This window comes from Lissotriton helveticus, chromosome 2_1, assembly GCF_964261635.1.
Source record: "Lissotriton helveticus chromosome 2_1, aLisHel1.1, whole genome shotgun sequence".
Classification (NCBI taxonomy): Eukaryota; Metazoa; Chordata; class Amphibia; order Caudata; family Salamandridae; genus Lissotriton; species Lissotriton helveticus.
Window position 1 is genome coordinate 74,614,991 of NC_136059.1, and position 23,051 is coordinate 74,638,041.

The window sequence follows — 23,051 nt, forward strand, 5'->3', positions numbered from 1 at the left end:
TTGCAAGGCAACACCTTTCTTTAAAATGGATCTCCAGGGAAACAACAGGACACACCAAAAGTGAGGGGCCCCATGCTGGTGGGCTGAGTGCGAGGCCCTGGGCAGCTGCCCACGCTGCCCATGCCTAGCGCCGGCCCTGAATGTAACGTTTGCTTTTGTAATTTGTTCACTTGTAATCTTCTCCTCATGTATCAGTACTGTTCCTATTGTGAAGCGCTCTGACACCTACGGTAAAGTCCGCGCTATAAAAAAAAGCATAAAATAAATAAATAATCCATCTCGCTCTCAAAAATAATTTGCGGCTGTGACCGCAGCCCAGACGGGAATAGAGACAGCTGCTTGTCCGTAGTCCAAACACTGCGCCTCAGACTACACTTCCCGTGGATCCGAGCGCGCCGATGCCGTAAGGCGTGTGATGTCACGCGCCCTGGGAATCTCCTCAGAGGAGTCTCCCTGCTAAGCTTCACTCTGGCTTTCCCCTTCGCGCGCACAGCCTACGCGCCGTCACCGGCGGCAGCGTGAGACTACATTTCCCAGGATCCCACCCGGCAGACCAGGGGACAGAGGGAGGCTGCTAAAAAGGGGACAACCTAAAGTTTCTTTACTGGTGAAACTTGCGAATATCAAGGACCCCCCTCCGTCACACCCCTGCGATGGAAGAGCCCGCAGGGTATGTCCCGTTCCGACTGGGGAAGTCGCGCTTCGACCAGGTAAGAGCTAGTGCACTGCGGGCGCCTTAACAGTTCAGCCACATCGTAAGCGACTATTATTTGGTCATCTGTGATGTTATGTTTTGGGCATTCGTTCTGAATGAGCGGACTCCCGCAGTTTGTGACCGTCCGCTTCACGCGCCGACCCTCTCGGCTCGAGACGTGTGTTCGCTCCTGCTGCAGTGACAGTTCGCGAGAACAGCGATTGGTCAGGGGCAGCACCACCTCCTGACTTTGATTGGCTAGCTGTTGCGCTTGTCTTCGCAGGGTGCCACCCCTTTCTCTAAGTCGGGTATAGCGCCGCTCCCTGCGTGCGGTGGGAGGTGGAACTGCAGGACAGAGAGCAGGACTCCCTGCACTGTCTCTGGTAGATAAGCACCGGGACATCATTTGACCATGATTATCCTTAGAGCGATGTTATCTGTAATAACTCCCATGAATACTTGCTTAGTGCTGCATTCCTTGGCCATTCTTGTTGATATGCCGTATGTAATGACCTGCGATTTTGTAACTGTAACTCTTATGTAACAATTTATATTTTTCTGTAAAGCGCAATAACACCTTTGGGTAATGTCTGCATTATATAAGTAAATACATTAAATGAGACAGGTTGACCACATTGCAGTTGGTACGAAGGACAGACTATACGAACAGGCCCACTGAGGCCAGATGCAAAGGGGTGCCTATGTGCCAAACTCACTTATTAATGTTGAATAGGACCAAATAGCCAATTCTGCACGCCTAAGCTGCAGAAGCATGGAACAGCTCCAGAAAGAGGCACGGGTGTGGCTAAATACTACAAGCACTGATGTGACTTCATCATATGAAGGGTTAATTCACGGGGAAACCTGAAATATATGATAGCTGCACTTGCATCCCTTCCTCTTACGAATGGGTAATTGAGCTTATAAATTACCCAAAGTGACATTTTCAAACAAATGAGGGAGGTAAGCATGATAGGTACATTTAAAGAAGGTCGTTTTTCATTGAGTACAAACATTTGCTGAGTTTCAGGTGATAGTTAATACGTTGGTGTTTGTGCTCTGATGAGGGATGGCTTGCAGATGCAGCCATATATACGTATCTTCCTCCCAGAGCAGCTAATAGCCTTGTTAATTACCCTATTTAACACCTTTAGACAGTCCTTCAGGAACCAGGCTCCTGACAATACAAATTACGCTGCAGATGAGAGGTTTTCCATGGGTCTCCTCCTCCTTGGCTCACAATACACAGAGACCTTGCAATGGGCTAGTCCGGTAAGGATAGGCACTGTGCAGTCCTTTGGTTCCCTAACCTACCTGAACAGTCGCAGTTCCTTCAATCGATTACCCATACACCTCCACTGCACAGGACTCCTGCGCGCACACATTCCACGCATGCACAGAGCCAGCTCAGGAGGTCTTTTACATCCTTCCTAAAGTGTGGAAGGACCTCCCACTCTGCACCAGAGCCTCTTCCTCTCTTGAATTCTGCAAGAAGTTGAAAACATGGCTTGTCATTTAACTGACCTACTTAAAGGCAGGGCTAGGCACACACCTGCTCAATGCCAGGATACCCTTACAGTTGATAGTGTGCTTTGCAAATACACATAACCTGAATTATTGCTGGGACCCGAGCTCCACAGGCCCATACAACCATTACTTTGTAGTTATGTTCAAAGTAATTAGTGCCAGTGTGTGACAGAAATCAAGGAAGAGGGGCTAGCTGAGCACGGTGGAAGCTACTCTCGCTGTGGCGTTCTCTCTTTTCCTTTGTATTTTACTTGTGTATTTCTTTAATGCAGTGGAACATATCTAGAGTTTGGCTTTTAAAGGGATACGCCCCGTTTTACATTCTCATCTTGTTCAATGTTAATAACTGTTTTCCTCACACCTAAAGGTATTTAACTAGATGGATATTTGGAAGGACTGGATATTTTTTGACTGAATATACTGCGCAGTGTTGGTGAAATTATCCAAATGAGGCTCCCTAAAGATGTATGTCGCCTTTTGTACCGTCAAGAAGAGAAATATCCTTTATAAATTTGAACAATAATGTAGTTCCTGACCAGTTGCCCCTGTAACACTGGTCCTCCGATATGGCAGCTTAAGTCATTTTAATGGAATTTAATGTGAATGCTATATTATTTTGTAGGGTCACAGCAGCAAAGTGTTTATTGTTTTTGAATGCCAATGAGAGGTCTGAGGAACCTGGTGCTATTGTGTGAAAAAAGAGTGAAAGTACCTTCCATGGCCCAGAGAAAGACAGCACAGTGTAAGAATCCCCTGCTTAGCCGAGACAGTGCTTATTTGTATTTTGAGTCCCATCATACATTTCCAGGGAACCACCAATCTGGATTCAGGCAGAACCACAATGCTGGTCATGAACTGTGAACTACTCATGATGGATTCAATTCTAACATATCTTTATGAGCTGCCCTGTTTTAATTGTGGACACAAACATGTAGAACCTGCACGCGCGCTGGTAGTTGAGATTCTGGCTTATCGTCAGCATGTTTATAGCTCTGTATAAAGGTTATTCATATGAATGATTCACAGACAACATCTGTGCCAGTGCCATTGCGGTAATATACACGATCAATCATAAGTGGGACAGCATGTACCCCCGATTTGTTTGGACGTCTCAGTCTACCAAACTGCAGAGGACACATCATTCCAATTGAGAGTTTAATAAAGAACTAACGTGCTTTGCATACATTGAAAGTGCTTTGCATACATTGAACGTGCTTAGCAGCCAACAATGGCTCATTGTCTTCATATTATCTAAACTGCAAACATCTGAGTTTTGGCTAGTGTTCCCGCCCCTCCTCCTATGACACTGCTACACCTCCCCAAGCCCCCTCCCGAGGCGTGCCTCGCTTGCAGTAAAATCAGTCTCACTCACCAATGTTACTAAAGCAAAATCTCTGTGGTGCATGTTGGTTTGTAAACTTCAAAGCGATCACTACATCAATAATGCAGTAAGCAGTGCACCATTCGAGGCTCACACCTGAGTAAGATAAAAATACACCAATCCAAGCAAGCAGTCCTAGAAGAGAACATTTAAAGAGTGCAGGATCTTGGCAGGGGTGTCTATCAGCTGGGCCTTACCCTCCATCGCATGGCCCAGAGCGCCATAAACGTATCATCGCATTCACCTTTAAACTGCTGTCTGTTGCAGGACCCTTGCATTATGATGGCCGGCAACCAGACATCCATTTCAATGTCATGCAAGGTAGAGTCTGCGCTACACAAATGCCAGCAAAGTAGCATACCGGAACGCGCACATAAAAGACACAGCACAAGAGTGATGTGGGGGTCTGTAGCCTGTCTATGGATGTTGCCAGAATACGACTCTTAACACTAGCACAAAGCCAGGTGCGTCACGGAACCTGCCACCACCTCCAATCCCTCAAGGAGAAGCATCTGGTGCGCCATGTTAAAGGCTGCAAAGAGATCCAGCATGTCTAGAGTGTACCAGCACATAGTCTATAGAGAACTTCCTCCCGGACATCTAGGAGAGCAGTCTTCGAGCACGAAGGGAGTGGACAGATGCCTGCAGTGGATACCAAAATACAAAAAGAGAGAAACAGAGACATAGACACATAATGTCAACAGAACAAGTTCAAAGACTACAAGCTCATGTTTCTATGGTCTTTATGATATGACTATGAACACTAGAAAGACACTCACCCTTATTGTGGGGAGAGAAAACCTCACCTCACCTGGCCACTGCTCAGGATAAAAGGAGGCCACGCACTGGAAACAAACAGAACACTTTTAAAGTTATAACCAGTGGTGGTAAAAACAAAGTAAACAAGAGAGAAACTGGATTCAAAACACATAAATGAGAGATACACATGGTGGTACAATATGGCCAGAATGGTTTCTTATAGCATCAGGAGAGTGTGCCCAAAGCATCTCTAACTGCACTTGCTTACACAAACCTGTAAACCTATAAAGTAAAAAGGCACAGGTAGCCAGCTGCAGTCACTGAAAACTGAGGCGCCTACTCCTGTGCTCTCAACCATGTACTCTGAGACCCAAGAAGTCGTGCTGCTGACTGTCCCACCGCCACTGACCTCTCCGTCGTTGCCTCGGAGTGAAGACTGAGCCGAGGGGGAGGCAATGACTGATGGTCACACGCGATGTTAAATACACACTGCGGCGGACCTGATAGGAAACTCCTTTATCCCATGATTTGATTGGTTGTAGGCCTCCTCAGGTGTAGGCCAATAGGAAACAGGCTCACACTCAGCCCAACGAGACCTCCACGGACAAACCCCGGCCGCATTGGCAGGCCGACCCGTGAGAAGTTCCCTCACTGGCATATGTGGAATGGTGTGTTTCCTGTATTTTGTCTACCCACGAGTCGCAAGCAGAGCCCAAACACAGCAATTGTTCACAGAGCCATTGCCAAGACGCTGTTGTTCACAGCGCCATTGTCGCTAGCGGACCTGAGTGGAAACTATTAACTTGGACGCCGCTGTAGGCCCGCAAATTGGTTGCAGGCGGAGCCAATCAGCGGTGCCCATAAGTAAACCCACTCGCGTTCAGGAGGCAGTATTATGTCTAACACGAGTCACAAACAGAACCCGAAACAAACAGCTGTCCGCAGCGCCACTCAGACAACGCTAGCGGACCTTAATGAAAACTATAAACCAGGACGCCGCTGCAGGCCCGCGCATTGGTTGCAGGCGGAGCCAATCAGCGGTGTCCAAAAGTAAACTCCCTCGCGTTAATGATGCAGCCCGGCCTCGCATGGTGTCGAACTGAGAACTGCAAAAACGTTGGCGGACCTCAATGAAAACTATTAACTAGGACGCCGCTGCAGGCCCGCGCATTGGTTGCAGGCGGAGCCAATCAGCTGTGTCCAAGAGTAAACATACTTTCGCTGAGGAGGCAAACCGGCCTCGCATGGTGTCGAACAGCAACCCTGTAGAATTGTAAGTCAGCCCGTCTGCCTGATCCAAATGGCTCACAGACATCAGAAAAAGCAGCTCAACTACCAAAACGCACCAAATAGGTAGCAAAAACTGGGTGTATGTTACTAGTAGGGGCACTGTTAGAAGGTCGCGCATCAGGTGTGGCTTAGCAAATGAGCAACGTCCGTATGCCATCTGACAGACGGACGATATTATTGGCTCAGACTCATGTAAACACTGACTCGATATTTTTAAACATAGAAAGAAGAAATGAATCACTACAATTAGTAGATAGAGAGGCAAGCCCAACCCAGTGACGGTGTTAGAATCACTGGAGGCTCCCACGTCGCCAAAGGCAAAGCCCAGCAACCACTGTTAAACAAGAAACAAGCACTCGTATAAGAAGGCTCTATCTCTGTGAGTCTCAATTGTGTGCTGTCAGTGTATAATTAAATGAGATATCAGTTGGATTAATGGTGGCAGATAATTTAGACCATTCTGAGGTCAGGTAAGCAGACCTGACAAATAAAACGCACCCTGCACACTCAGAGGAATGGAATTGTCAGATGTCCTAGAGGCAGGGGGGCGTACTGAATAAACAAACAAGGTGTCTCCAATGCATACAATGCCTGCTAGTGACTTAGTAGTAGGCAAAACCCACAGGCGTATCTGCTGGGCCTTTCCTAAATGGTCCAAATGAATGAATGAAAACACCTAATCACCCACAGGTCGTCAAAATCCCATGGACACAGAGGTATGGACACAGAGGTGTGTAATAGTGCTCAGCATTTCCAAATACACAATTGCGCATTCACAACTGCATCCAAGGCCGGTTTGCCTCCTCAGCGAAAGTATGTTTACTCTTGGACACAGCTGATTGGCTCCGCCTGCAACCAATGCGCAGGCCTGCAGCGGCGTCCTAGTTAATAGTTTTCATTGAGGTCTGCCAACGTTTTTGCAGTTCTCAGTTCGACACCATGCGAGGCCGGGCTGCATCATTAACGCGAGGGAGTTTACTTTTGGACACCGCTGATTGGCTCCGCCTGCAACCAATGCGCGGGCCTGCAGCGGCGTCCTGGTTTATAGTTTTCATTAAGGTCCGCTAGCGTTGTCTGAGTGGCGCTGCGGACAGCTGTTTGTTTCGGGTTCTGTTTGTGACTCGTGTTAGACATAATACTGCCTCCTGAACGCGAGTGGGTTTACTTATGGGCACCGCTGATTGGCTCCGCCTGCAACCAATTTGCGGGCCTACAGCGGCGTCCAAGTTAATAGTTTCCACTCAGGTCCGCTAGCGACAATGGCGCTGTGAACAACAGTGTCTTGGCAATGGCTCTGTGAACAATTGCTGTGTTTGGGCTCTGCTTGCGACTCGTGGGTAGACAAAATACAGGAAACACACTATTTCACATATGCCAGTGAGGGAACTTCTCACGGGTCGGCCTGCCAATGCGGCCGGGGTTTGTCCGTGGAGGTCTCGTTGGGCTGAGTGTGAGCCTGTTTCCTATTGGCCTACACCTGAGGAGGCCTACAACCAATCAAATCAGGTCCGCCGCAGTGTGTATTTAACATCGCGTGTGACCATCAGTCATTGCCTCCCCCTCGGCTCAGTCTTCACTCCGAGGCAACGACGGAGAGGTCAGTGGCGGTGGGACAGTCAGCAGCACGACTTCTTGGGTCTCAGAGTACATGGTTGAGAGCACAGGAGTAGGCGCCTCAGTTTTCAGTGACTGCAGCTGGCTACCTGTGCCTTTTTACTTTATAGGTTTACAGGTTTGTGTAAGCAAGTGCAGTTAGAGATGCTTTGGGCACACTCTCCTGATGCTATAAGAAACCATTCTGGCCATATTGTACCACCATGTGTATCTCTCATTTATGTGTTTTGAATCCAGTTTCTCTCTTGTTTACTTTGTTTTTACCACCACTGGTTATAACTTTAAAAGTGTTCTGTTTGTTTCCAGTGCGTGGCCTCCTTTTATCCTGAGCAGTGGCCAGGTGAGGTGAGGTTTTCTCTCCCCACAATAAGGGTGAGTGTCTTTCTAGTGTTCATAGTCATATCATAAAGACCATAGAAACATGAGCTTGTAGTCTTTGAACTTGTTCTGTTGACATTATGTGTCTATGTCTCTGTTTCTCTCTTTTTGTATTTTGTCTATGCAGGAGAAGATACACTCTTTTCATTTTGGAAAGCGGGTGTAGATTCCACTTCACATCACTTAAGTAAGTGTTGCAGTAGCACCATAGGTCCTGACGAAAGCCGTTTAGGCTGAAACATGTTGACCGAATAACAACACTGGTGGGTAGCAATTCTTTACATGCTATCAGCATACTGTTTTTAACCATACCACTTTGATGGTCAGCCCCAATAAAGTGTTTTATGACATCACTGTAGGTTTTTTTAGAATCACTTGGATTATTTTTCCTTTTCTTCTTTTTCTTTGAGCACTGCAACCTTAGCCCCTCCCGCTCATATACTGTCATTTGTTGGTGTAATGTTCTGGGTCCATCACTAGGCAGTCCTATGGATTGATTCCGAGGCAGATCCTAGAGGACACCATTTACCAACACATACCCAGATGACGAGATTCCCCTTATGAGTGGGCTGATGGGTATTCTTTTCCTCTCTGTGTGTATCTTCTCTTTTTTCTGTTTTCCAGATCAACTGTGTAGTCTGGGTATGAAAAGAGGACACTATTAGGTCCCAAAGAGAGATTTGCTATTTTCTTTTCTCTCCCTCTGTATTCTTCCCTTCCGTGTGTTTTAGTGACTAGTTGGGGGACTAGGTACCAGTAGGTCTATAATAATTTCTCCCCTCGGACCCCCCTTTAACTTTCTGTTTCTCTGCTGATGCAAGAAAACAGTCTTCGACCATGAAGGGAGTGGAGAAATGCCTGCAGTGGATAAGGAGATGCAAGAGAGCGGTCTTCGACCATGAAGGGAGTGGAGAGATGCCTGCAGTGGATAAGGAGATGCAAGACAGCGGTCTTCGACCATGAAGGGAGTGGACAGATGCCTGCAGTGGATACCAAGATGCAAGAGAGCGGTCCTTGACCACGAAGAGAGTGGAGAGATGCCTGCTGTGGATGCAGAGACCCATGAGAGCAATCTGCGACAACAAAGAGAGGGGAGAGATGCCTGCAGTGGATGCAGAGATGTAAGAGAGCAGTCTTCGACCACAAAGAGAGTGGAGAGATGCCTGCAGTGAATACCAAGATGCAAGAGAGCGGTCTTTGACCATGAAGGGAGTGGAGAGATGCCTGCAGTGGATGCAGAGATGCAAGAGAGCAGTCTTTGGCCACAAAGAGAGTGGAGAGATGCCTGCAGTGGATACCAAGATGCAAGAGAGCAGTCTTCGACCACGGAGGGAGTGGAGAGATGCCTGCAGTGGATGTAGAGATGCAAGAGACCGGTCCTTGACCACGAAGAGAGAGGAGAGATGCCTGCAGTGAATACCAAGATGCAAGAGAGCGGTCCTTGACCACGAAGAGAGTGGAGAGATGCCTGCAGTGGATACCAAGATGCAAGAGAGCGGTCCTTGACCACGAAGAGAGTGGAGAGATGCCTGCTGTGGATGCAGAGACCCATGAGAGCAATCTGCGACAACAAAGAGAGGGGAGAGATGCCTGCAGTGGATACAGAGTTGCAAGAGAACAGTCTTCGACCATGAAGGGAGTGGACAGATGCCTGCAGTGGATGCAGAGGTGCAAGAGAGCGGTCTTTGACCACGAAGGGAGCGGAGAGATGCCTGCAGTGGATACAGAGATGCAAGAGAGCGGTCTTCGACCACGAAGGGAGTGGAGAGACGCCTGCAGTGGATACCAAGATGTAAGAGAGCGGTCCTTGACCACGAAGAGAGTGGAGAGATGCCTGCAGTGGATACCAAGATGCAAGAGAGCGGTCCTTGACCACGAAGAGAGTGGGGAGATGCCTGCAGTGGATGCAGAGACCCATGAGAGCAATCTGCGACCACAAAGAGAGGGGAGAGATGCCTGCAGTGGATGCAGAGATGCAAGAGAGCGGTCTTCGACCATGAAGGGAGTGGACAGATGCCTGCAGTGGATACCAAGATGCAAGAGAGCGGTCCTTGACCACGAATAGAGTGGAGAGATGCCTGCAGTGGATACCAAGATGCAAGAGAGCGGTCCTTGACCACGAAGAGAGTGGAGAGATGCCTGCAGTGGATACCAAGATGCAAGAGAGCAGTCTTCGACCACGAAGACAGTGGAGAGATGCCTGCTGTGGATGCAGAGACCCATGAGAGCAATCTGCGACCACAAAGAGAGGGGAGAGATGCCTGCAGTGGATACAGAGTTGCAAGAGAACAGTCTTTGACCACGAAGAGAGTGGAGAGATGTCTGGAGTGGACACAGAGATGCAAGAGAGCAGTCTTCGACCACAAAGAGAGTGGCAAGATGCCTGCAGTGGATACAGAGATGCAAGAGAGCGGTCTTCGACCACGAAGGGAGTGGACAGATGCCTGCAGTGGATGCAGAGATGCAGGAGAGCAGTCTTCGACCACGAAGAAAGGGGAGAGATGCCTGCAGTGAATACAGAGTTGCAAGAGAACAATCTTCGACCATGAAGGGAGTGGAGAGATGCCTGCAGTGGATACAGAGATGCAAGAGAGCGGCTTCGACCACGAAGAGAGTGGAGAGATGCCTGCAGTGGATACAGAGATGCAGGAGAGCAGTCTTCGACCACGAAGAGAGTGGAGAGATGCCTGCAGTGGATGCAGGGATGCAAGAGAGTGGCTTCGACCACGAAGAGAGTGGAGAGATGCCTGCAGTGGATACAGAGTTGCAAGAGAACAGTCTTCGACCAAGAAGAGAGTGGAGAGATGCCTGCAGTAGATACAGAGATGCAGGAGAGCAGTCTGCGACCACGAAGAGAGGGGAGAGATGCCTGCTGTGGATGCAGAGACCCAGGAGAGCAGTCTTCGAGCACGAAGGGAGTGGAGAGATGCCTGGGTGGATGCAGAGACCCAGGAGAGCAGGCTTCGACCACCAAGGGAGGGGAGAGAGGCCTGCAGTGGATACAGAGATGCAAGAGAGCGGCTCCGCCCACGAAGAGAGTGGAGAGATGCCTGCAGTGGATACAGAGACCCAGGAGAGCAGTCTTTGACCACGAAGAGAGGGGAGAGAGGCCTGCAGCGGATACAGAGATGCAAGAGAGCGGTTTTGACCACGAAGAGAGTGGAGAGATGCCTGCAGTGGATACAGAGCCCCAGGAGAGAAGTCTGGGACCACGAAGAGAGTGGAGAGATGCCTGCAGTGGATACAGAGACCCAGGAGAGCGGTCCTTGACCACGAAGAGAGGCCTGCAGCGGATACAGAGATGCAAGAGAGCGGTTTTGAGCACGACGAGAGTGGAGAGATGCCTGCAGTGGATACAGAGACCCAGGAGAGCAGTCTTCGACCACGAAGAGAGTGGAGAGATGCCTGCAGTGGATACATAGACCCAGGAGAGCAGTCTTCGACCACGAAGAGAGTGGAGAGATGTCTGGAGTGGATACAGAGATGCAGGAGAGCAATCTGCGACCACAAAGAGAGGGGAGGAGATGCCTGCTGTAGATGCAGAGACCCAGGAAGCAGTCTTCGGCCACAGAGAGATGTAGAAATCCAGGAGTGCAGTCTTCGACCATGAATCGAGTGGAGAGATGCCTGCAGTGGATGCCGAGATTGTGACACATTGTGACCCAAAAAAATGGCAAGGTGGGAAGAGTGGTGGTATGGGGCATAGTTGCCAGGTGCACTCACCACTCAGCTTTTGAAGGAAAGATGGACTTTGGCTTCCAGCAACATTGTGTTGGTGATTTTACGAATTAAAGAAGCTTTAATTGAGAGGCCACCATGAGTTGTATTCCTCTCAGTCTCTCTTGGTTATAGCTTAGACATAAACCAGTTCTACTGTGTTGGTTTGGAGAGAGAAAGAGACCATAGTGGTAACAGCTCAACCATTAGGGTCACAACAGGGCACTGTGTTGAAAATGAAATCCGGCTTTTCCAGATGATATATGTACAGTAATGCACACACCTAGTTTGAACAGACTGGACAACAGAAACTGTCTTTTACCAGGTCTAGCAGAGTGTAACTCATTCCACATACCTAATTAAGTGAAAATTCTAATATGTCCTCGAAATGTCTGTCCTGATTTTGCTGTCTTCGCTCTCTATCGAGACGTGTTTCATCTTCGAGACCGGAAGATAAAGTGGTTCACCACTGTACTCCAGGTGCTTGACAGTTCACCCATCACACAATTTCAAGCGCTGCGTTTCCTTGGTGTTGAAAAATCTACAATTTTAAATGATAAATAACATGGAACTCTGTAACAGTTCTCTAGATTTTCTTCCAAAGTATGGATATTTTCCATTCCGGTTGAGGATCACCTCAAAGATTACTCAGTTCAGGAAAGCTCTCATCAGAAAATGGTAAATCTTATGACCCTAATACTTCTTAAGAACCTACCTCTTACCACAAACGACGGTATTTTTTGAGTCATAATGTGTCAAATTACACATCGAGCTCTATATGTAATTTTATATGATCTGTGATCCGTAGATCACGCGATTATGATTTGTGTTATTGTAATCTTCCGTGACTAACAGCTGAAGTCTGTCTTGGTTTTCAACAGCACATATATCATTTGCGTTCACGTCCAAAACGCTCTGTCCCTGCTCCTGGACACTGCTATCAATTCACATGTATCCCACAGAAAAAGCTCTACATGAAAGTCTTGCCAAAGAAGAGGCAGTGTGCTCTAACCACATGGCAGAGCTGTATCTCAGAACTAAATACTCCCCCATTAACAACGAGAACACAGACTTCAGAAAGCAACAGACGAAGGGCTGCATGTGGTCAAATCCAACCTCGGCTTGCACTGATCAAATCCACACATCCAGGGGCCATCCGACTGTCGCTTGTGCCCCGATCCTCAAGTCTCAATGCGAGGACAACCCATGGCCGAAACATTCACAGGCAGTTCATATTAGGGATACTGAGACCCTCTGAGGGGGTAAGGAGCTGGAACCAAGAAATGACTTTACCCCACCAGACAGTCCACATTCCTGCCTGTGGGAATAGCCACTCATTGCTTTGAAATATAATGCTGAGTGTTTCCACTGCAATGAAGCCCAACAAAAGCTAAAAGCTCCTCCCTTGATAACTCACGTCTGCAACATGCTGAATAACGAAATTAACCACCCCATCCCAGGATGGCGTTTCACTCTTGTGTATCCACAGAAATACAATAGCAGCTCCACACCCAGAAGCGGACGAGCATCAAGAAGTGACCCCTCTACCTGCAGCATCACCGTCTCTGTAGACCCAATTTGAGAAATAACCCAATCAGATCCACCTAAAGTAATATAATCAAGGGGCCGGGGTTGTAACGTAGTTGCACTGAAAGCCTCCGCAATCAGACCGGCCAAGCCACATCTAGGCTCTAATCCTAGAATAGCAAAGAGTTGATCACTGGAAAGGCACTTGCAGGATCTGCTATCCTTCACAACACTGACAATGAGAAGGCTTGGCCTACATCTTCTGAGAAGCCCGGCCAGAGTTCAGGGTCAGTGCACCTCCAGGGCTAATGATGCAGATTCACCTTTCCAAGATGGGCCTTGTCAACTCATTCGCAGTGTAATCTCTGAAGGTCGCTGATTACTAGAGGACATAAAATGGCATATGCTTCACCTTACTCAGATCTGCTGTCCATGTTTAACAAGATCTTTTAAAGAGACACAAAATGATTCACAGTGACCGACACTGTTCGTGGGTTACGGCACTGGGGCCACCTATAAGGAGGACTTGGCTTCTATGGCAGCCTTCCCCCTTTAATATTCCTTTACCGCTTGATCAGACATACTTGCCAATGACAGTATCAATTACCAGACAACATAACTGAGCTAAATTCCACAATGTACCTCCAAATAGTCAGACGCTGACACAGAACTATTTCTACAACATCTCAATGGAGTTATCACTAGCTCCCTCACCCTACTGGCTGATATCAAACTGATAAAGGCAAAACTGGAACCTAAAAAGGTTAATAAATGGTTCTATCTGAAAATAGCTGACCGCCTCCTGGAATGCTGTTGAAGAAAAACCAGTGAACCAGAAGGCAAACATTTACTTCTGTGTGCACCTCAGAGGCTGTCGCACGACCGTTCTGAGGTATAAAAGGCCATCTACGTGAAGCACATAGCAGAGCGCCCCAGTGAGACATACAAACGAAGATATACGGGGATATTAAAGAACTTGCAACCGTCCTCTTGTCACTTCTTATATCCTTATCATCAGACCCCATGCAGATCCTTGAATCCCTTCAAACCGTCAGTCTATTCCAAGCAGTTGGCAGAATAAAAGCTTCCACCCTCCCTTTGCCCCCTGTTCAGCATCACAGGCCTTATATGGTTCTCAGTGGCTCCCCGCCTAACATCAAGGGTTTAAAATGGTTCACTGGGCTGCCCTACTCCACATCAGGGGTTTTGTATGTTCCCTGTGCCCCACTGCTCAGCATCTTGGGCCTTGTATGTTTCCTGTGCCCCATCACCACCCAACTTCAAAGGATTGTATAATTCTCTCTGGCGCCCCACCTGACATCAAGGGTTTTGTATGCTTTACCATACCACCCTGCTCCGCGTCATGGGTCTTGTATTGCCCAGCATCCTGAGCCTTGTATGGTTCCTTGTGCCCTCTTCCCCTGGCCAACATAAAGGGTTTGTATGGTTCCCAGTGTTCCCCGCTCAGCATCATGGCTCTTTACTGGTTCTCTGGGATCCCTGCCTAACATCAAGGGTTTGTATGGTTCCCAGTGGTCCCCTCCAAGCATCATTGGTCTTGGTTGGTTCCCAGTGCCCCCCCTGCCCAGCATCATGGCTTTTTTTATACCCTGTGCCCCCCCACCCAACATCAAAGTGTATATAGTTTGCTGTGTCCCCCTCCCCATCATCAGACTTGAATGGTTCCCTTTGGTCCCCTCCCAGCATCATAGATCTTGTATGGTTCCTAGTGACCCCCTCGCCCCTCTTACGCTCCCCAGCATCATGAGTCGTGTATAGTTTCCTGATTCCACCCCTCCCTCTGTCAAGTTTTTCGATTGTCTCCTAGAAGTCTTCAGCAAACCAGACAGCTGCGCTAACCAGACCGCTGCGCTGTCTAGTAGGCTTTGACCTAAAATAGCCAGTCTCTCTCAGTCATTCTGACTGGCTCAGATGGAACCGAGACCAAAAAGGAGTAAATAATAAATGCAGTAGCTGAGGTCAGTTCTGTGGGGGCCTTGATGGCAGCTAAAAAGATGATGTTCTGTGCTATGGAGCGTGTGTGATAGATAATGGAATGGATGTCTTCACTCACTTAGATGTGTTCTCCCATATTTGTAATTGTATGTACTCATGTGTGATTCCTGTCTGTGAAGGATATGTTTCAGTATGTCACCAGTCGTTACTTTCCTACTAGCGGTTTGGATGCTATGGGGGAGTGGGACACAGGCGGTGTAGAGAGGCCTCCTCCGTGTAGGGCCCTGTCAGCCTTCCGGAACCAAACAATATTTTGGTGTGTGTATTTGTGTGGGGTAACACTCTGGGCTGCAACAATGGCGGTAAATCCTAGAACCCCTCAACAGATTTGCGGAGGGGAGGTCTAGTTTATTTTCGCCCATTGGGGCGGAGTATCTCACAAAATCGCAAATTCGTCTTCCAGTACTGTCGCTATAACTTGTCAACAGATACCAAACAACATCTACTCTGCTCATGAAATTGGGTGTGGGACTTTCACAATGCGTTGTAGAAGAGCACCAACATTAGCCCCGGTCTGTGTATTGGGGGCTTCAGATGATGGATTTGGAGGGGTGGAAGAAAACACCCCTACTCTTACATGGTCTTGTCCAACACAATTCACAATTTCTTTCCTGTATCCAAGGCCAGGAATGGCGTTAGTAGTACAGGTGTAATTTATGCTGTGTTGTCTGTACCGCTGTATGTCTGTATGTATATGGTACTTCTATAACACAAACCTAGACAAAAGAAGCGTATCACTGAAGCAGGTTTTATATATTTTTCTGAAAAAGATTATTCTGATTTGATGAAATCTAGACATACAGTATGTTTTCTACAGTCGTAAGTTTAGAGGTAGGAGACCATTGGAACTTGGTTGGCTATTATGGAGGTGTCACACTCCATTATTATATCTTTTCTACTTCTTACCCTCACATAAATGTACTCCTAAGGAAAGTTGGGGTTAAAGTGGAAATAGGAGGGAGAGGTTTACCCACCACCTCCACATTTACTGGGAGTCTAAGGACAGGTGTTTCAACACCTGGGAAGTCCAATTGATGCATAAAAAACTGAAACAAATGTTAACTGTGCTAACTCACATGTCCGCAGTACTTGCACAGATTGTCCTTTCTACATGGATTACTATGAATATTCCAATAAATGTGCATTGTTTCAGACTTACAAAAGAAGTATGTGAATCAGGCCTGTTGTGCGCATTTAAATGTGTCAAACCTCCCACCAGAGTGACCTCAAGCGCAAACTTGCATCGACTGTAAGGAAAGCATTATCAGGTGGCCGGTATTGAATCTTCATATCTGCGTCTAAATGCATCACTAAATGGTAGTGTGGTTCGGTGGCCTAATGCATCCATTGTGGAGATCTGTGTGTAACTTGAAGGCCACAGGTTCGAAACCAGGCAGGGGCTATCTACCATCCATTCTTCTGTGGTCGATAAAATGACCTCCATTGAATTGGATAATTACTACTATATGAGTGTAATAATGTCTATTAGAACATTGGAATGTTGGGAGCTCCATTGCAGACAATGGAGTGCTCCCTGCTTAAGGTAAAGGCCCGCAGAGCAACATACCAATGTTCAGTGGGCCTTTAATAGCCTGTATAGCCCGCTACGGCGGGCTATAAGGCTATGTGATAATACATGACATTCTGCATTCCCTATACAAAAACTCTTTGTAGTAATCACAAATAAGTATATTCAATAAAAGGTAGATAAATGTATCCTTTATTGGAGTAGCATAAATCAGCATCCAATCATGTCATCAGCCAGTATTCAAGTGCCCACAACTGAAGCATAGAATGTACATGACACAACATATGAATAAAGAATGAGAACACTATTACACACTAAACACTCTAAACTCTACAGAATTAAATAATAAATAAATCCTAGCCAATACTACACACATCTCTTATTTCGTTATACTCAGCGACTTATGATGCACCCAGCCTCCAAATGTAAAGAAATGACATCCGAACTCAACTGTAATATTTTATTACAGTTGAGTTCTGACGTCACAATGCCTGCTGTCTGAGCCAGAAGCCAGGGGAATGATAGGTCAGGTCACGGAGCATAATTAAAGCAGAAGTTTTAAGGAATGAAAAGAACGAAACTTTGGGTTTCGTTCTACTGCTGCTTTTCTAGCTTTACATTGACAAGACAAAAGGAGATATTTATGGCAACATGTTTATTTTTTACACTCCTTAGGTAACAATAGAAAATGTAAGAATGTTATTTCATGTTTCTACGGTAACTAAGGAGTAAAGTACGTGCTGCCTTACATAGTAAGGATAGTTCAAATCACCTCAGAGTTCCATAACCTTGTTAAGGAACACAGCCTTCCGCCTCTTTCCTCTTTATAGCAGTGGAACCCCTCGGTGACTTGCAGTATTCTTTTAATGTACGGTAGGGGGTACTTTAGCCCATATATTAAGAGAGACGGACAGCTTTGGCGCTTCCAGATGTTTGGGAAAACTGCACACCTTGGTAAAGTGTCTCAGAAACGCTGTGCTCTGTTTCACGGTTCATAGAGGGCACCTTGTACCTTTGACACCGCTGTCTGTTATGATAATACCGTGCTTCCCTTAACTTTCTCCATCTTTGCTCCTGGAGGAATCCTCCGGCGCTCCTCATGTTGTGGCAACACCCAGCTTCCCACCCTCCCCAGACCGGGCCTGTCATTTACAGTGGCGGAGGGGGCGGGGGCAGAGACCCAAAACCATTCAGGAACATGTGTTCAGGTACATGTGTTCAGGTACATGTGTTAAGGTACATGTGTTCTGCTGCTTTTTAGCAGACACATTGTGTCCGGGGAAAAGGAACAGTTGTCGAGGAACCTTAAGAACTGAACAACTGTGGCCCTACGCACAAATTATCGAAAAGTTGTGATATACAGAATGAGAATGAATGCTTATATTTGAAAGTTGCAGCTTCCTCCTTATTAACTAACGGGTAGATTCATGAAAGAAAAATCGTCTCGCAAAGGGCCAGATTCTCAGAATCTGGCCCTTTGCGAGCGCAATTTTTGCATTTGGGATTCATCATCCCAAATGCAAAAATCGCTAATTGCGAAATCGCATATTTGCGAGGAATTGCATTTAAGGAATCTCTATTTGAGATTCCTTAAATGCAATTCATGAAACATTTAAAAATTGCGAATTCGCAAATTTTGGCCGCTATTTACCGCGAATTCAAACCTCGTGGTAAATAGCGGAAACTTAGAAAAATGCTCTTAAGTGCATTTTTCTAAGATGTATGTTACACACACACATGTCCCAAGGACATGTGTGTGCGTAACACCAGCATCCAGTGTCATTTCAGGGGTGCAACAGGGTGTCCATTGGACACCCCTGCACCCTTGAAATCGCAAAATCAAAATGAGAATCGCTAATAGCGATTCGCACATTGATATGTGTTCCCATAAAGGCCCATAGGAATGAATGGGGAGTTATTCCTTATTTGCGATTAGCAATTAGCTAATCGCAAATAAGGAAGCTGTAGGAATAGCAATAAATATTGCGATTCCTACATGAATCCCGTTTTGTCAGTCTGTAATAGCGATTCCTTATTATTCGCTATTACAGACTCGCAAAACATGCCGATGATGAATCTGGCTGTAAATCTTTTGTTGCAACTAGTCTAGTCATTTTCATAGGGAAATACTAGAGGAATGCTTTACATGTGTGTCACTTGCATAAGGCGCTAATCGTTTAAAAAATGAAAGCAATTCAATAAGATTTCTCATATTGTAAGTTTATTTTCTATAAAAAAAATTGCTTAACCGCATGAGTGCGGCCGCGATTTTCTCGCTGTGCGGCTATTTACAAAAAGCCGCGTTACATGACGAGCTGAGCTCCTCATGAGCATGCGAGCGGCGCAACTCATGACGAGCTCAGCTCGTCATGCGCATGGAAGGGGTTAAAATGTCACTTCATCCTGACCACGCCTTATCATTTCATTTCCCCCCATTTTCTCCCATCAGTGTACGTCCATATCGCTGCCCTATGATTTTTATATTTACAAGTTTCTGCCTATTTTATGTAATTTCTAGCTTTAATTGTATATAATCCATGCATAAGTGAACTACAATGTATTTTAGGTGTATTGTGAGCCTCTCAGAGTACACGTACTAGTGCAGATGTTACCGTTATTATGTTAGTTAGAAGCTGTCTGCCTGCGCCTTTTGCCTGCTTTAGGTGACCGTGCTGTTTGGACTCAGGGCCGCAGTCCCCGTGGTTTGAGGGCAGGCGTGCGAAACTCACGTAATTTGCTTTAACGTAGTTAAGCCAAATCATGGCAAAAAAACACACATAATTACGCAAAATGCAAATTCTTCACCTCGCAATATATTTTGACACGAAATGCATCCTCGCGTCAATTCCTGGTGCGATGACGTCAATTAGTGGCGCAAGGATGCATTTAAAAAAGATCATAGTGAACAGTTGCTCGTATTCCTGAGCGTTCGCTGTAAACCTTTTCCAGGAGTTGCCCCATCCGCAGTAACTGTTTACCACGAATAGTGCGTAATTATGAGGAGTGCTGTAATGGTGTGATTTCAAGAATTTCACATTACAACCGTAATGCGAAATTCCCGAAATGATGCCAGCGTAATTTACATTTCTCTCAGGCCTAGTATGGGGGGTGGAGGGTTCAAGGGCTTGCCACCCCATAATAATGCTTGGAGTCCTTAAATGCAACTGGCAGCAGGCCAGAGATAGTTTTCAAAAACAAACACTTACCTGATGAATGCCCTGCGCTGCGGAACCAACTACAAACCAATTCGAAACCGTTTAGATAATCATTGACACTCTTGCATGGTCTTAAAAATTAGCAGATGTGCGGGATAATGTTAATGCCACGCGAGCCACTGTTATGTGTACATTATTAAAATGCATGTCGACTTCTCAACGCTTCCTCTTTTGTAGTAGCTTTCTAATAAAATCGTTTTTTTCACAACTTTCTTCAGATGAGCCTTCCGAAAACACTCCTCGCCCAGGGCCCAGTTTTTAGACCGTCAGATCTCTTGTCCGGCTTTATCTCCACTCCCTTTAGATGCATGGGTTTCTGCTGGCAAAGTGCAGAGAAGGGGGATGGGGCTTTCATCAGGCTAGACCTGTGGCGTGTGGGAATTGTGGAACCAGGCCTGCCTAATGTTGATTCCACCAGTGCCTCTCTTTTTCTTCCTCTAACAAACTCTGTCTCTTTTTCTTACTCTTGCACCATCAGGATTCAAGCAAGCCGGGCCGAGGAAGGCTGTGATGCCAGAAACCGGTCCCCGGAAGCTTGTTTCCTTCCCAGTATAAGAATTGGCTTGGTAGTTTGGTTTGCCCTGTTCCCATCATGCACTGGGACAGGAACAGACTAATTTGCATATAGCCAGGTTCTGAGCTGGGATGGTGCAGTGAGCTAAAAAACGGTGATGGATTAAAACCATGATCTCTTGACTTGGTAAGAGTATTCTGCATCATTCAGAAACTCTGTCCATCACCACCCCCCTTTTCCAAAATCTCTTTTTCTTACTCTTGCATGTTCCGTTTCATCCCTGCTTGTCGCTGTTTATCTGTCTTTCTCTTCCTGCTTCTTTGTCCCTTTTCCTCTTACCCTCTCACTCTGGGTCAAACCCTGATGATGAAAAATAGGCCAAGGCCCCCATAATGTTATCGTCCCTGTGCCTAGTGGAATTGGGCCCAATGCCACACTCACACCTGAGCTGTGTTAATGCTCCCTCAAACCTCCAAGCCTGCCTTGTCTTGCTTAGTTTTCAATCCAGGGTTCTCCTGCTACTGCTGACCATGTCTGTGTGCACGCTGTGCCTGTCTGTGTGCACGCTGTGCCTGTTTACTCCAAACTGTGTGCCAATGTGTTGAAAATGGACTTTAAAACCAATTCATCTATTATCAATGATTATTAGCAAGGGGGGACCAGGGGGGGGGAGGGGTGGCGGTCTGAGTTTTGGGGCGGGGGCCTTCCCCTCGCTCCTCCCCCTTATCTGAGGCTGCGCGGGGCAGCTACCGCAGGATTCGATTGGCAGCACACCCCCCTCTTAAGGCTGCTGCGGGGCGGCAAAGGCTTGTTACCGCCACAGGCGGCAAAAGACCTAGCTACGCCTCTGGTTATTAGTAAAATGTGCCTAGAAATGCTGAAGTTTCCACACATTGCCTCAAAGGTGCTTTGATTGAGAACACACAACCCTATCCATAGTTGCATTTATCTGTGATTCAGTTTTCCTCAATTTTCGTGGCTGGAAATGCTTTCAGAACACTGTTTGACACACATGTGCTGAACATTTCCCAGTGTTTCTGGCTCGCTGTGCTTTAAAAGACAACATTCCCACTAATTATTGTAAAGGTATAACACCATCACAGATTAACAAATATCACAAAATATATTTCAGTCTTTAAAATCTCATAATATTTTGGCATGTTTTATAAGATATTGTATGAGTATCACACTCGGGTGCAACCCGGGGGATCCTTAAAAAAAAAGTTATTGCTTTTCCAATATGGACATAAATGCATATATATAAGGATACATATCATGTACTTCTTGGGGCCTCTTCCCATTCAAATGAATCACCGTTTGAGAAGGCATGGGGTGTCTCTGATAGAGGTTAGTTTGATCCGTTTCCAATCATTAGGTTGGACAACCATTACCTTTGTCATGGATTTTGGCTGGGTTAGGTCGTCTCTTATTCTTATAATCGCTTCTGGCCTACATTGATCTTGTAATGTTTGTTTAATCGTGTTCTTGAATTTCTCACCATAGGCCCCAGGTCTTGTCAAATTTCTGCAGACAGCCTCTTGCAACCTACATACCATGTGTTGACCCTCCATCAGGGCCGGACTGGGAACTGAAACCAGCCCTCGCAGATTGCTGCTAGACAGGCCCTGGTGCGGGTGAGGAAAGAGGTTGTACTAGCAAAAAGCACCGCTCCTGCTTTTGTTGCAAAACTGGCCCCGACTGGCACAGAACCGGCCCCCACCCCTTCGGCCTACCGGGTAAATGCCCGTTGCCCACCACGGCCAGTCCGGCCCTGCCGTCCTGAAGTACCCATTACCTTGGGTACTTCCACGCTCCAGCACAGTCTAATCACATCCTGTTAGGACAGTATTACAGAACAGTACGGTATACCTCTGTATCATTTGGTCTCCCCAGATCCCCAAAGAGACTACTGTTTAGTAGGGGTGGGCGATAAACTCCGCTCCACCAGCAGACTATGCGGAGTTTTTCCCACTCCACATTCTACTTGGAATGTGGAGTTCCAGCCAAACTCTGCTATCCGGGGTATGGCGGAGTTTTGTCTTGCATGTGGCTCACCAACGTTAAGTTGGGGAGCACGAGTGAGGATTTGCATCCCCTAGCGTGATTTTCAGGTGCTAGAATGCCTCCCGGCGAGATTTCTCAATGCGAGCAGTCGCTGCAGGTTGCAACCATTTTACAGCACGGAACAAGCACCCGACACTAAAAATCATCATGAGAAGTGTGACATGCTGAATTCCACCCGCTTGCGGAACTCCGCAGAATCTCGCTGAGTATTTATGTAACTCCACGAAATTCCACACAGTGAAACTCTGCGAGTTCCGCCTACCCCTACTGTTTATTTAGTTCCCATTCTGACTCGCTGGCGCTTGCTATTGTTTGGTGTTCTTCCATCCAGAAGTGTTGTAGACACAGGCATTCCCACAGCATATGGACTAGCCGGCCAGCTTGATTACACCCTCTTAGGCATCTGTTTTTTTCTATTTACCTGTCTTAGAGTTGTGTCTGAGTGTCGAAGGCTCGTTGTAATATTTAGATGCTGTGCGCAGCTGAAAACGCAATCTTCTTGCCACCTCCCTTGAGTATTACAGACTTTTCCCAGTAGAGTCATGCGGGATTTCCAGGGCCTGCTCCCATTTATTTTAAAATCCGTCTAATGGTGGCTGGCAATTGTTGGGCAGTGTCCTGTAAATCTGTGATATTGTGTGCTTGTAGAGGGGTGCAGCGAGTAGTCTATGTTCTAATGGCGATTCATCGTCCATGAATCGCAGAAATGTAGTGCATTTGGATAGGTTCTGACGGTCCTGCAGATATTTATACTATTGTAATCTGCTGGTTCCTATTGTGCCTTAAATGCCATCATGTCCTGGGTTTCCCACTTATCGCCAACCTTG

General features: G+C 46.8%; 1 protein-coding gene across 2 annotated transcripts in view; it reads left to right on the plus strand.

Moving 5' to 3' along the window:
- The first annotated feature begins 461 nt into the window (after window positions 1-461).
- The window catches only part of SFXN5 (sideroflexin 5), a 1,158,373-nt gene continuing 1,135,783 nt past the window's right edge, over window positions 462-23,051 (plus strand). For both annotated transcript variants that reach the window (XR_013606958.1, XM_078674489.1), the window contains exon 1: window positions 462-710. Coding sequence is in view for 1 of the 2 variants with exons in the window: in XM_078674489.1 (XP_078530615.1) it covers window positions 654-710 (57 nt within the window). In the remaining variant the exon portion in view is untranslated. The remainder of the gene's footprint in view (window positions 711-23,051) is intronic.